The sequence below is a fragment of the Oryza glaberrima genome, chromosome 1 (assembly GCF_000147395.1).
Source record: "Oryza glaberrima chromosome 1, OglaRS2, whole genome shotgun sequence".
In the NCBI taxonomy this organism is placed as follows: domain Eukaryota; kingdom Viridiplantae; phylum Streptophyta; class Magnoliopsida; order Poales; family Poaceae; genus Oryza; species Oryza glaberrima.
The window spans coordinates 16,294,948-16,305,861 of NC_068326.1; the positions used below are offsets into that span (position 1 = coordinate 16,294,948).

Consider the following 10,914-nt stretch of genomic DNA (forward strand, 5'->3'; position numbering starts at 1 on the left):
TTTTGTAACTCGAGAACAAGTTGAGGGACCTTCGGTGTACTTTTTCCCAAAAAAAATACAAACAAAAAAAAGCCCACTAGTTCACATGGCCCACATCCCACAGCCCATGATGGGATTAAAAAGCATCATGACGATTTATCTTTGTTAATAAAAGCCCACACTTGCAAGGAGGAGAGAAAGCAAGAAAGAAAAGACCATATACACGTGTTTTGTCCCCATAAAAAAAGCACAGGAAAAAGAAAGATACACAGATCACGCCTCTCATATGCCAGCGTCACCCACAATCATCACCCGTCCACCACCTTGCGATCCAAGAAAGAAAAAAAAAAGAAAACAAGAGGTCAACTCAATCGGGAAGGAGTGAATATTGTGTGCAACGAAAAAATCTCCATGGATGCATCGTTGAAGATGAAGAGAGATGAGAAGAGAGGCGATTCAATGCTGAATATTGGGGAAGCCCTAGGTATGTGCAGAAATAGATGAAAAACTCTAGGTTCAAGTACTTACCTCCCTGATTCTGAGTTTGAAACCCATGAACTTGTTTTTCTATTTGACTATCAGATCTGGAATTTTTCAAATCACTCTTTGTGTTGCTTTCATTTGTGGTGGTTCACCTTGTCTTGATGCATGAACCATGTTTGATAAAACACACTTGGTTCAGAATAAAAACTGAAAAATATTCAGAAAACTGCCAGTAGATAAAGTTGCATCATGCAACTTTTGATTACAAAAAGCTGCATCACCCATAGTACAGAGATCAAGACACGAACTAGTTCTTAGAGTCCCTGATATGTTCAATTCTCAATGAAAACAACTAAAAATTGCAAACTATATAATTCCATTAGTTGTCTGGAGAGCAGAGTGTCACATGAGTTGGATTGTTCTTTCTATAGGTCATGTTAGTTTTAGATTTTCAGTAGCTTAATAGGGACAAAGACAAAGACAAAACATATGGTTCTTGAGGTTTTTTTTTTTGCTACCGTATCAGATCACAAAACAAAACTATGGTAGGTATAAGTTAGGTTTAATCTGAACTAGAAAGCAAAAAAAAAAAAAAACAAAACTGTATACAACTAGTAGAACTGTACTAACTAAAAATGTGCTGCCATTTTTTCTGGAGATATATGAATGGTAGCGTTTTCTACAATCTTGAGTCAATTTGTTGAACGCTAATTACAGCAGAACCGAAAGTGTGTAGAACTCTAGATTCTACTAGAAATGGTCAGGCATATCGGAAACTGAAAGATACAGTCTGAACAGAAACAGTTTGAACAGCAGTCTTGCCTCTGTAGTTTGCACAATGTGAAGTAGCACATAGGAATTGCTCACTTTGGCACATTTGGAATTGCTTGGGTCTCCAGATAGGCATCGTCAGCCATGGCCCCTAGGCTCCTCTTGCTCTGAACTCCTACAGAGAAAAACAATAGAAATATGTAGCTAAATTTTATAAAAGTTGACAAAGACAGACAAAACCAACCTAGTGCCAAGACCAACCTATTGCCAAGACGCATGTTGCAAATATAAAAATCTAACAAAGACAAATACAAAGACAAAGACAAAGAAAAAAAAGACAAAGACGCATGACGCATGAAAATATAAAAATCTAACAAAGACAAATACAAATACAAAGACAAAGAAAAAAAATAAAAAAACAAACTTAGAGAGTGTGCACAAAGCTGACACGATATAACTTCACAAATTACAACAAATCACAAATATTACATGTTGTGTTTTTCAGGTTGGGTGAAAGACTCACATAAAGAAGATTATGTAATGGTGGATATGTATGATCAACAGTCCTTAATGAGACATCAGCAGGTAAAAATGGTTCTTCATTGCATTCTCCCTACTGTACCTGACAAATATTAATGAAAAATATCATCTCTTGTCAGGTTCAGAATAAATTGTGATCAGAGTTTACATCAATTTGCACTGGCAGAACATGAAAAGTTTACATCAATTCAGCTATCTCAGTACATGTATCTACAAAACTGCAGCTAGAATTCAAACAAACTGTCTATTGATAAATATCCATGTATCCAGTGAGAAATAAATATGCATCTTGGGGGCGAACTTGCTTGCCTCGTGTTCTGCTATTGGAAACACGTCCTTGCCAACCAAAACAGAAGAAACCATCGAACCCTTGGCAACTGATACGCCAAGCTCAAGGGCCCCATCCGCAGCAGGAATTGCCTACAAGTTTTTCATGAGTGACATATAGGGGAAGTCCCAAAAATGTATACTACAAAAATCCAAAAGATACACCACAAAAGCATGACAAAGTTATAATTTCAGGATGATCATGCCACAAAACACTCACATATAACAACAAATTATGGTCACGCGTGCTGTTCAATGCAAATAGTGTCAGCATCCCATAGTCTAGTTGAGAAACATGAGATAATTAAATTGAGCGATCAAATCATCGAAAGCCTTCGTTTACCTAACAGTGTCGATAATACAATCGGACCAAAAAATGGAACATACCAAATTTCATGCAGCCACCAAATTGCAAACTGAACATCAACAAGCCTTCATTCGGTTGCAGCGCGCGTCAAGTACTCAAGTCGATCTGATATTCAGTTTTAGCGTCTCTCTTGCACTGTCATTTTTTAGAGATTTTGCATGATAAATAGCACGCACTTACGCTGTAGGGGCGACAGGAGTGCATAGCCGTGCAGTTGTTCCAACAAAACAGATATGGATTGGACATAGCGGATAATAGAAGAAGAAATACGCTACCACCAGACACCAGTGCGAGGGTGACATACTGATGAATAGCATACAGGCCACCATGTACTGAAGTATACTGAAAATAACCTCCACACGTGCAAGGGTAGAAAAAAAACTTTGCATATGCTATAAACAAAAACTGAAATGCTTACCACTCGAGGATGTCATAGTAGATGTTTAGTTTTTTTTCTCAGACAACACTAAGCACAAATCAAATACAATTTTGCACGGGGAATCAAATATGAGTTTGCACGGGGCGATCGAGATCAGATGGCCACATTAACAGATCTGACTCACAGATGAACGTTTCCAAAAACAAATAACAAAAAACTAACACAAATTACAAAACAAACGAAACCTGTGTAGCCTTGAAAAAATGAGAAAAAGGGTATACTCGCTCACCTTGGAGGTCGATTTGCCCCCATGGCTGACTGAGAGTTCATGGCAGGGGCGGATCCAACGGGTTGGCTTCATCAGGCTCGAGCCTACCCTCCGATTTTTGTAAAAAAATTTTAATTATATAGCATCTATCCCATGGGAGGAGTTGGAGAAGGCAGGGAGAAGAGAAGAGGCGAATAACTGTCTCTGGCGGCGCGAGGAAGAAGAATAGGAGCGATGGAGGTAGCTGAACCGGTACGCAGTATGTTGCTTCTTTTACTTAACATTTATTTACTTCTACCATTTATGTATTACTAATTTTCTTCATTTATATATTCAGGTGGCTGCTCACTTTACTCTTTGCTAAGGTCAAAAAAATTAGCATCTTAAGTCAAGGACTCAAGGGATTCTTTTATAAGTATGTTTTTCTATGTAATCATGTAAGTGTTACATTTGAATTGATAATGGCATGTGCTTCATTTTAACATTATTAACTTAGATTTAGACTTATAGTCCAACCTATTCTCAATTTTGTCCTGGATTCGCCACTGGTTCATGGATCAGAGGTCCAACTGCGAGATCCACCAAATGGTTGGTCCCCTCACCCGCTTGAGAGAGATGGTTGGTCGCCTGGCCCACCGGAGAGAGAACCACCATGGCCAAATCAGTGCCACGCGTGAAGTATTCCGTCGGGGGCTCGCTGACAGACGTGGCTACCTCGCGGCGGCAACGCGGCGGAGTTGCGGCGATAGCGCCGAGAACTCCGCCTCTGCCTGTCCTCTCGAACGAGCGGATGAGAACGAAGGAGAAAAAGAAGCGAATTGTTTTTTGAAACAGTGCACGGGCGCGTGTGTAGCTGCCGCAATGACATGCGTCATGGGTTGGGCTGGGTATACTGTGCTGCATGGGCCACGGGAACAGCCCACAGAGAAAGAGACAGATGGGTCGGGCCAAAATGTGCTGCGTGGGACACGTGAATAGATGGGTTCGTTGCACGCATCTTGAGCAGAAATCCAACGGGCAAGAATTCGGCTGAGAATGAAAAAAATTTCAGCAGGCAGCCGTCTAGTAATTCCCACTTTTTTTTAGAGGGTTGTTTTGTGTGCCGTAGATGGAATTTTGTCTTCCCTAATCGGACGGCTACTCGCGTCGGGTAGGGTTGTGAGTTTGTGACGTCGTCCCCTGCAAAACCACAATTCTCCACACGCAGCCGCCGGCGCCCGTCGAAATGCTGGCCAGGCCTGGGCGGCTCGCCGCTTCCACCCTTCCCAACGATTCCGCCGCCGCCGCCGCATCCACCGTCCTCTCCATACTCCGCGGCGAGGACCCCGCCAGCCTCCCCGCGGCCGGCATCGACCCGTGCCCCGCCGTGTTCCAGCAACTCCGCCCGTCGCTGCCCACCGTCCCGGACTCCTCGCTCCCGGCGCTGGCCCGATGGGCGGGCGAAGCCACCGCCGTCTCCCTCCTGGCGTCCCGCGGCCTCTTTGCTGCCGCCTGGCGCCTCCTCCTGGCCCCTTCCCCCACGCCTCCTCCCCTCGCCGCCTTCGCCCCGCTCGTCCGACGCTACGCCCGCCTCGGCCGCGCCCCCGCCGCCCTCCGCGCCTTCCAGTTCCTCCGCCGCCACCCCGACCGCTACATGGCCGGCGGCGACATCCCTGCCGCGGCGTCCCTGCTAAACATGGCGGTCGACGCGCTCTGCAAGGAGGGCCACCCGCGCGCGGCGGTGGAGCTCTTCGAGCGGTGGCGCCGCGAGGAGCCCGACTCGCCACCAGATGAGCGGGCTTACAATATCCTTCTCCACGGCTGGAGCCGCGCCGGCAGGCTCGACAAGGTGGGGAAACTCTGGGCCGAGATGCGCCTCGCCGGGGTGCGCCCGACGGTGGTCACGTATGGGACTCTCATCGAGGGGCTCTGCGTGAAGCGCAGGCCAGACCAGGCGATTGCGCTTCTTGACGAGATGCGGGAAGAAGGGATCGAGGCCAATCTGCTTACTTGCAACCCCATTGTGTACGCTCTTGCGCAGGCCGGCCGATTCCAGGACGCCCACAAGGTGCTCGAGAAATTTCCTCTGTACGGTGTCGCGCCCAACATTTCCACCTTCAACTCGCTCGTGATGGGCTATTGCAAGCATGGGGACCTTGCTGGGGCTAGCAGTGTGCTCAAGGTGATGACAGAACGGGGCATTTCGCCGACCACAAGGACATACAATTATTTCTTCATGACCTTTGCCAAGAACAGCGATGTTGAGTCAGGGATGAATCTTTATAGCAAAATGATCGGTAATGGCTATTCACCAGATCAGCTTACTTATGTCCTCTTGGTCAAGATGTTGTCCAGGGCGAACCGGCTTGAACTTGTGGTGCAAATGATACAGGAGATGAGAGCTCATGGTTTTGAGCCAGATTTGGCGACGAGTACCATGCTGATACATTTGCTTTGCCGGCGTCATCAATTTGAGGAGGCATGTGCTGAGTTTGAGGATATGTTTAAGAGAGGAATTGTGCCCCAGTACATCACTTACCAGAAGCTTATGAGAGAGCTCAAGCGACTTGGTTTGGTTCATCTGATCCAAAAGTTGACAAATTTAATGCGCTCAGTGCCACATTCTACAAAGTTACCAGGCAGCTATAGGGATAAGGAAGGGGATGACTCCATGGAAAAGAGGAAATTGATATTGCAGAAAGCACAGGCTGTTTCAGATGTTTTGAAGGAGTGTAAAGATCCGAAGGAGTTGGGCAAGCTCAAAGAAGATGAAGGGACTGATGTTGAGGTCGCAGATAGGTTAGTAGCCAACATTAGAAGAAGTGTATATGGGGGTGCCTCAACGAGCTCTGTATTGGCACCTCTTTCTTGAATATGGAGTTGCAAAAATGAAAATCATAAAGACAAGGGACATGATTGCATGTGAGGGGATTTACTGATAGATTGCATTGTTCATCTCAGAAGTTGACCACCTAAATGATTCGTGCACATGTTTACTGTTGTTGTTTGGGCCCTTCAAGATAAAAGATAACAGAGAAGAGGTAGTGACATACTACTGTGGTTGTGGTTTACTGGATATTGTCCCATGAAGGAATTAGCTGGTTGATGTGTTTCTTGTTTTAGGGAAACATTGATATGGCAGTTATTTACTGATGGTAAATTTCTAACATGAGATGTCTTTTCTTGATGTCTAAAAATTTCATACCTGAACATTTTTGTGATAAATGTATCTTATTGATTGCAGTGCTCATCTGCAGATGTCTTGGATTGCTATGAGACCTGTGTATGCCTCATGCAGTGATATTGCATTGAATCAGGCAACTCAGGAAAAGATGATGCCTCATTCGAAGTCTAACCAGTGAACATAGAATTGGTAGGACATTATTTAGCATGCGGCAGCCCTTGGGTTTGGCCGCTTGTGCAACTCATATACACAAAATTTTCCATTGTGTAAAGAATTTTCCGTTGCTTTGTTGGTCGGATACTGCTTCAGATGCTGTTGTTAAATTGAGATCATTTAGAAATCCCATTTCCTGTTAAACAAATACAATTAAACTTTGACTCTCCATTTCCTTTATGTTCAGATAATCTTGAAATAAATTGCTCTTAGAACTACTCAATATTGCTAGCATGGCTAGAAATGGACTCTTGGGAACTTTTCAAGAATTGAGTTCGCTCACCCTTCTCCTTTGCCAAGAATTGTCTCATTTGCGTCAGTTTGTTGTTAAGGAAAATCTTGGTGCTCATTTCTAACTACCTTTATCGCCCATTCTGACAACTTGCTGATGATCAATAGGATAGATGGAGTTATACATGGGGGACTGATGTTTTTTTTTTTTAATTTGCATATGATGGGATCGATGCAGGTTCCTAAGCCCTTTTTGTGGACACTGAAATCCAATTGTCTTAGTAAGTGGAAGGTATTCTTTAATTTTTCTGGCTGCTGCTTAAAGATAGGAAATACTAAAGATTTATTAAGGCTGAAGAACATATAGCGATTGAGAGAACATGCTTTATACTTTGTCATAACCAAATCAAAGGAACTGAGACATTTGTTTTTCACTTCTTACAGTTAGAGATGTTGGACAGATGGTCTGCCGGTCTGGTTTGAAGTGCTGTTTGTTGCTAGCTGACATGATTCACAATGGAACAAATGCTCAAAGGAAATAATAACCATAGCATATTTGTCTACGAGACAATTTAGAACCATCGCAATAAATTAAGGACTTTTTTGGCAGTAAAAGCCTCCATGCAAGCCTGCGTTTTGGTCTAGTTTTTCTTATAGTTAATCTAAGGGTGGTTGTTTTTATAAATCATGGCTGAATATTTTGCTTTTTTTTTTCTTTACATCCTTCTCCTTCAACTCTTCTTGTAAATAAATCTCTTTTAAAGAATATCAGTAGGGATCTTCCCTCCTGTTTACGTGAAAAAAAGGCCGAAGAAATTAACGGCAGATGGCTAATTAAATGTGGAGTTCCAAGTTTGTTTAACAAGCCTAATGTCCAAGAGGATAAGCTTAATTCTTTTTAGATTGTTTATACCGGATCATTGAAACGAACTATTTTCTCCATGCTTCAAAAAAGCAATTTCTTATAAAAAATTCTTTTATTATATTGTTTAGACCACTTGTTTTAAGTTATTTATTAAATTTGTTTATCAAAACATTTAATTTATCCTAGATATTCGCCGTAACAATCCGCTCAATACTTTGTTTCAGATTTCAAGCCTAATATAAGCACACCTAACTTGTTACTAGACACTTTTCTATCATCCTACTTCCTCAGATCATGGATCTTCGCTAACTTCAAAGTTGGAGAGGGAAGGGGCTAGCAACTTAGGGTATGTTTAGATCCATTTGGAATGGCAAATGGCAAAAGTTTTGGTGGCAAAAGTTTTGGCATTGCAAAAGTACTGGTTGGTGTTTAGATGCATCCTAAACTTTTGCCATTCTAGCACTTTTTGGTGGGGAGAGAGAGAGAGTGGTCCCAAAGCACTTTTTGACACAATTTGCTACTATGGACTAGCAAATGACAAATTGACAACTTTTTCTACTAGCGTTTAGATCCAAAATGACAAAAAGTGCTCCAAAATGGCAAAACTTTTGTCATTTTGAAGGATCTAAACAGGGCCTTAGTGCAAATAGAGAGCATAGGGAATAATTAACTTTTTACCACTCCGGTTGTAGACCCAAGAATATGATCTCACATATCCATGTGGCACAATCTAGTGCATATCCACATATGTTGCCTTTTACAAGTGAGTTCATGCTCTAAGCTTGATCTAGTTTTTATCGGATAGTATAATTATTGCAACGATAATGCTAATAGATAGCATAGTGCACTTGGCTAAACATGTGGTCTGCATGTTCATTCATCCAACCCATGCTGCTCGACCATCTAGTATGGAACAAATATTAATGCATAAAATATTTATTTCTTTTTTATTTAGTATGGAACAAATATTAATATGCCCATGTAGGCAATATTATCGTATATTCTACTCAATTTTGTGCTCGGGTCAAGGTCTTCTCAACTCTCACTTTCTCATTTTTGTTCTGTTCATCTCGATCTCCACATTTTGATCATTATTGTAGCTAATATGCTTCTCTTCTCCTAGTTGCCTACTTATTCCATCTTTTTTTTTTCTAATCGCTCCCTATTACAAGATGTACTGAATGAATGCTAGTGTTTTCTCTTTGGAGGTTGATGTCTTTATGTTCACGCGCGCCACTAAAACCTCCCTTGGCTATGGGGAAGGAAGTAATTTCATCCTTTTGAGTACGTTGATGGAGCCCAAATCCAGTAAACAAAGAATACATGTGGTCTCTTACAAATTTTTTTTTTAAGAATTCTTAGATGTATTCTCTTCTTTTATTTATTTAGTCCTTATGCTTCACTCTCTTTGCTTTAATGTTACACAAGTTGCTTAGAGATACTGCACTAATGTTTGGATGTTATATAACACTTTTTTTGCCAACTTTGCTCATTATTAGGAGTTGAGGAGGCTTTTTATATAAATGAAATAGCTGAGGATAATATATATGTACTTATTCATTGTTACAAATATTGCATCAAACATCCAATAGAAGAGAACTTAGCAACATCTTAATGTTTCTCTCTTTTCTGTTGTAAATGTTGCATCAAATCTTGGATGAAACATTTGACTGCCTAATGAAGTTCAATGCGACATTTGTAACTTAGAGGGTGAAGCAGTGAAATAGTATTATACTTGCATGTTTAATTGGATGTTGATGCAACATTTGTGACTAAGGTACAAAACATCACTTAAAACAATGTGCAAAGTTGGATAAGGAGTTGTGCAACATCCAAAATTTGTACGCCATCTCTAAAATAATTTATGCGGTGTCTAAAAAAAATGAAGAAAACAGTCGAATGCAAGTGCAAATAAAAAAGAATGCAAGTAGACCCTAGTAGTCTATATATTTACCCCCGTCCTCTCCTTCATTTTGTGAAGAGCTCCATCAATGTATCAAGTAGAGGTTAGGGATGAGAGGGGTGAGCAGTGAAAGAGATGTGTATGAGTTCCTTATCTCATAAGATCTGAAGCGTAGCCTAAACATGATCGCCAATTCTTGATCTCATGCAAAATTGGTGTTGTAGACTAGATTACTTGAAGCCAAGGTACCGCATGTTGTGGTCGTTGTCCTCTCTATGTTGGTGTAGTGGTTGTAAGAGCCCCTTACGTCAAATCATTGGCTTTATGAAGTTTTCGTTGGACCATTGTGTTCCGAATGTTGTCTTCCTTCCTTCAGGGTACCGTGCACAACCTAGAAAATGGCCCTTCGGAATGGCCCTTCGGGTTCCTTCCAGTGGTTTTTGATAATCTAAGATGAAACTTTTGGGTTTTGGGAGGTGGCTAATCGTGTGAGAGATCATCATCCTCGCAAGGAGCCCCTTTCTCTCTTTTTGTATTTGCATTGATGGGACTTGAGGGGCAATCCAATATAATAGAAAGAAAAGTGCCTCTTATTATGACGCAAGATTGCTAATAATATATGCGTGAGGGGACAGAGTGGACTGCGTCCAAGGGTGAAGTATAATGCATAGCTGTTAAACTAGATGAAACAGGGTGAAGCACGTACGAGGGATGACTCAATACATTGTTGTTACCACAAATCACATCGTTGTTGTCGTCACCGGTCAAATCATCATTATCAATGAAGGAGGTTGTGCGTCAACTCATCACCAATCAAATAACGACATGATTAAGGTGTAAAATCGAGCTACAACTATATATTTAATTTCATGAACCATATCAATAAGTGATATGCAAATATGACAAATATTTTCATATATGTACTGGTCAGGTCAGGTGATTGTGTTGGCTTTGACAAAAGCTAATGCTCAAGGGAATACACCAGAATGTGTATCTATCGTATTAAACTGTAATACCTTGTCATATTATCTAATCTCTTCATCCCAAAATATAGTTGTCTTTAGACTATGAATCTGGACCAGATTCATAGCTGAAGGTAGCTATATTTTGGGATGGAGCTGGTAGTTATTTGCGTGAAGGTGGAGAAAGGAAGGAGTGGTGCGGTTTTATGAGCACGTGTAGTACAAAAGTTGAAAGTGGTAAGAGTGATAACGCACGTTGGGCAAAGCATCCGTGGTCTCCAAAAGACTATACTTTTCTACATGAATCTAAAAAAGTGCCTATTTAGATTTGTGCGTACCTAAGAGTGAACTTTTTTTAGATGGGTCTTCAGACTCATAGCTATATACGTGGTTAATAAAAAGATAACATATGTGGCCTACATAAATAAATATATATATATGCTATGGTCTTAATGGATTCTAC

The 10,914-nt window shown here is 41.5% G+C and overlaps 1 protein-coding gene and 1 long non-coding RNA gene across 5 annotated transcripts; both read left to right on the forward strand.

The window, feature by feature from the left end:
* The first annotated feature begins 255 nt into the window (after window positions 1–255).
* On the forward strand, window positions 256–2,314 carry LOC127760431 (uncharacterized). The gene is made up of 3 exons (XR_008015079.1): window positions 256–463; window positions 1,739–1,818; window positions 1,893–2,314. It is a non-coding gene; the product is annotated as an uncharacterized LOC127760431 (long non-coding RNA).
* A 2,004-nt stretch (window positions 2,315–4,318) lies between these two features.
* Window positions 4,319–7,672, forward strand: LOC127768544 (pentatricopeptide repeat-containing protein At5g11310, mitochondrial-like). 4 transcript variants are annotated; one of them, XM_052294160.1, is made up of 4 exons: window positions 4,319–6,248; window positions 6,338–6,466; window positions 6,960–7,013; window positions 7,166–7,672. In XM_052294160.1, exon 1 carries the CDS (start codon window positions 4,340–4,342, stop codon window positions 5,963–5,965), a length of 1,626 nt encoding a protein of 541 aa, XP_052150120.1. In that variant the 5' UTR covers window positions 4,319–4,339; the 3' UTR covers window positions 5,966–6,248; window positions 6,338–6,466; window positions 6,960–7,013; window positions 7,166–7,672. The 4 variants fall into 4 exon arrangements, with proteins under 4 accessions (XP_052150120.1, XP_052150136.1, XP_052150128.1 ...); XM_052294176.1 differs by having other exon boundaries at window positions 6,960–7,002; XM_052294168.1 differs by lacking the exons at window positions 6,960–7,013; window positions 7,166–7,672 and having other exon boundaries at window positions 6,351–6,928.
* Window positions 7,673–10,914: the final 3,242 nt, after the last annotated feature.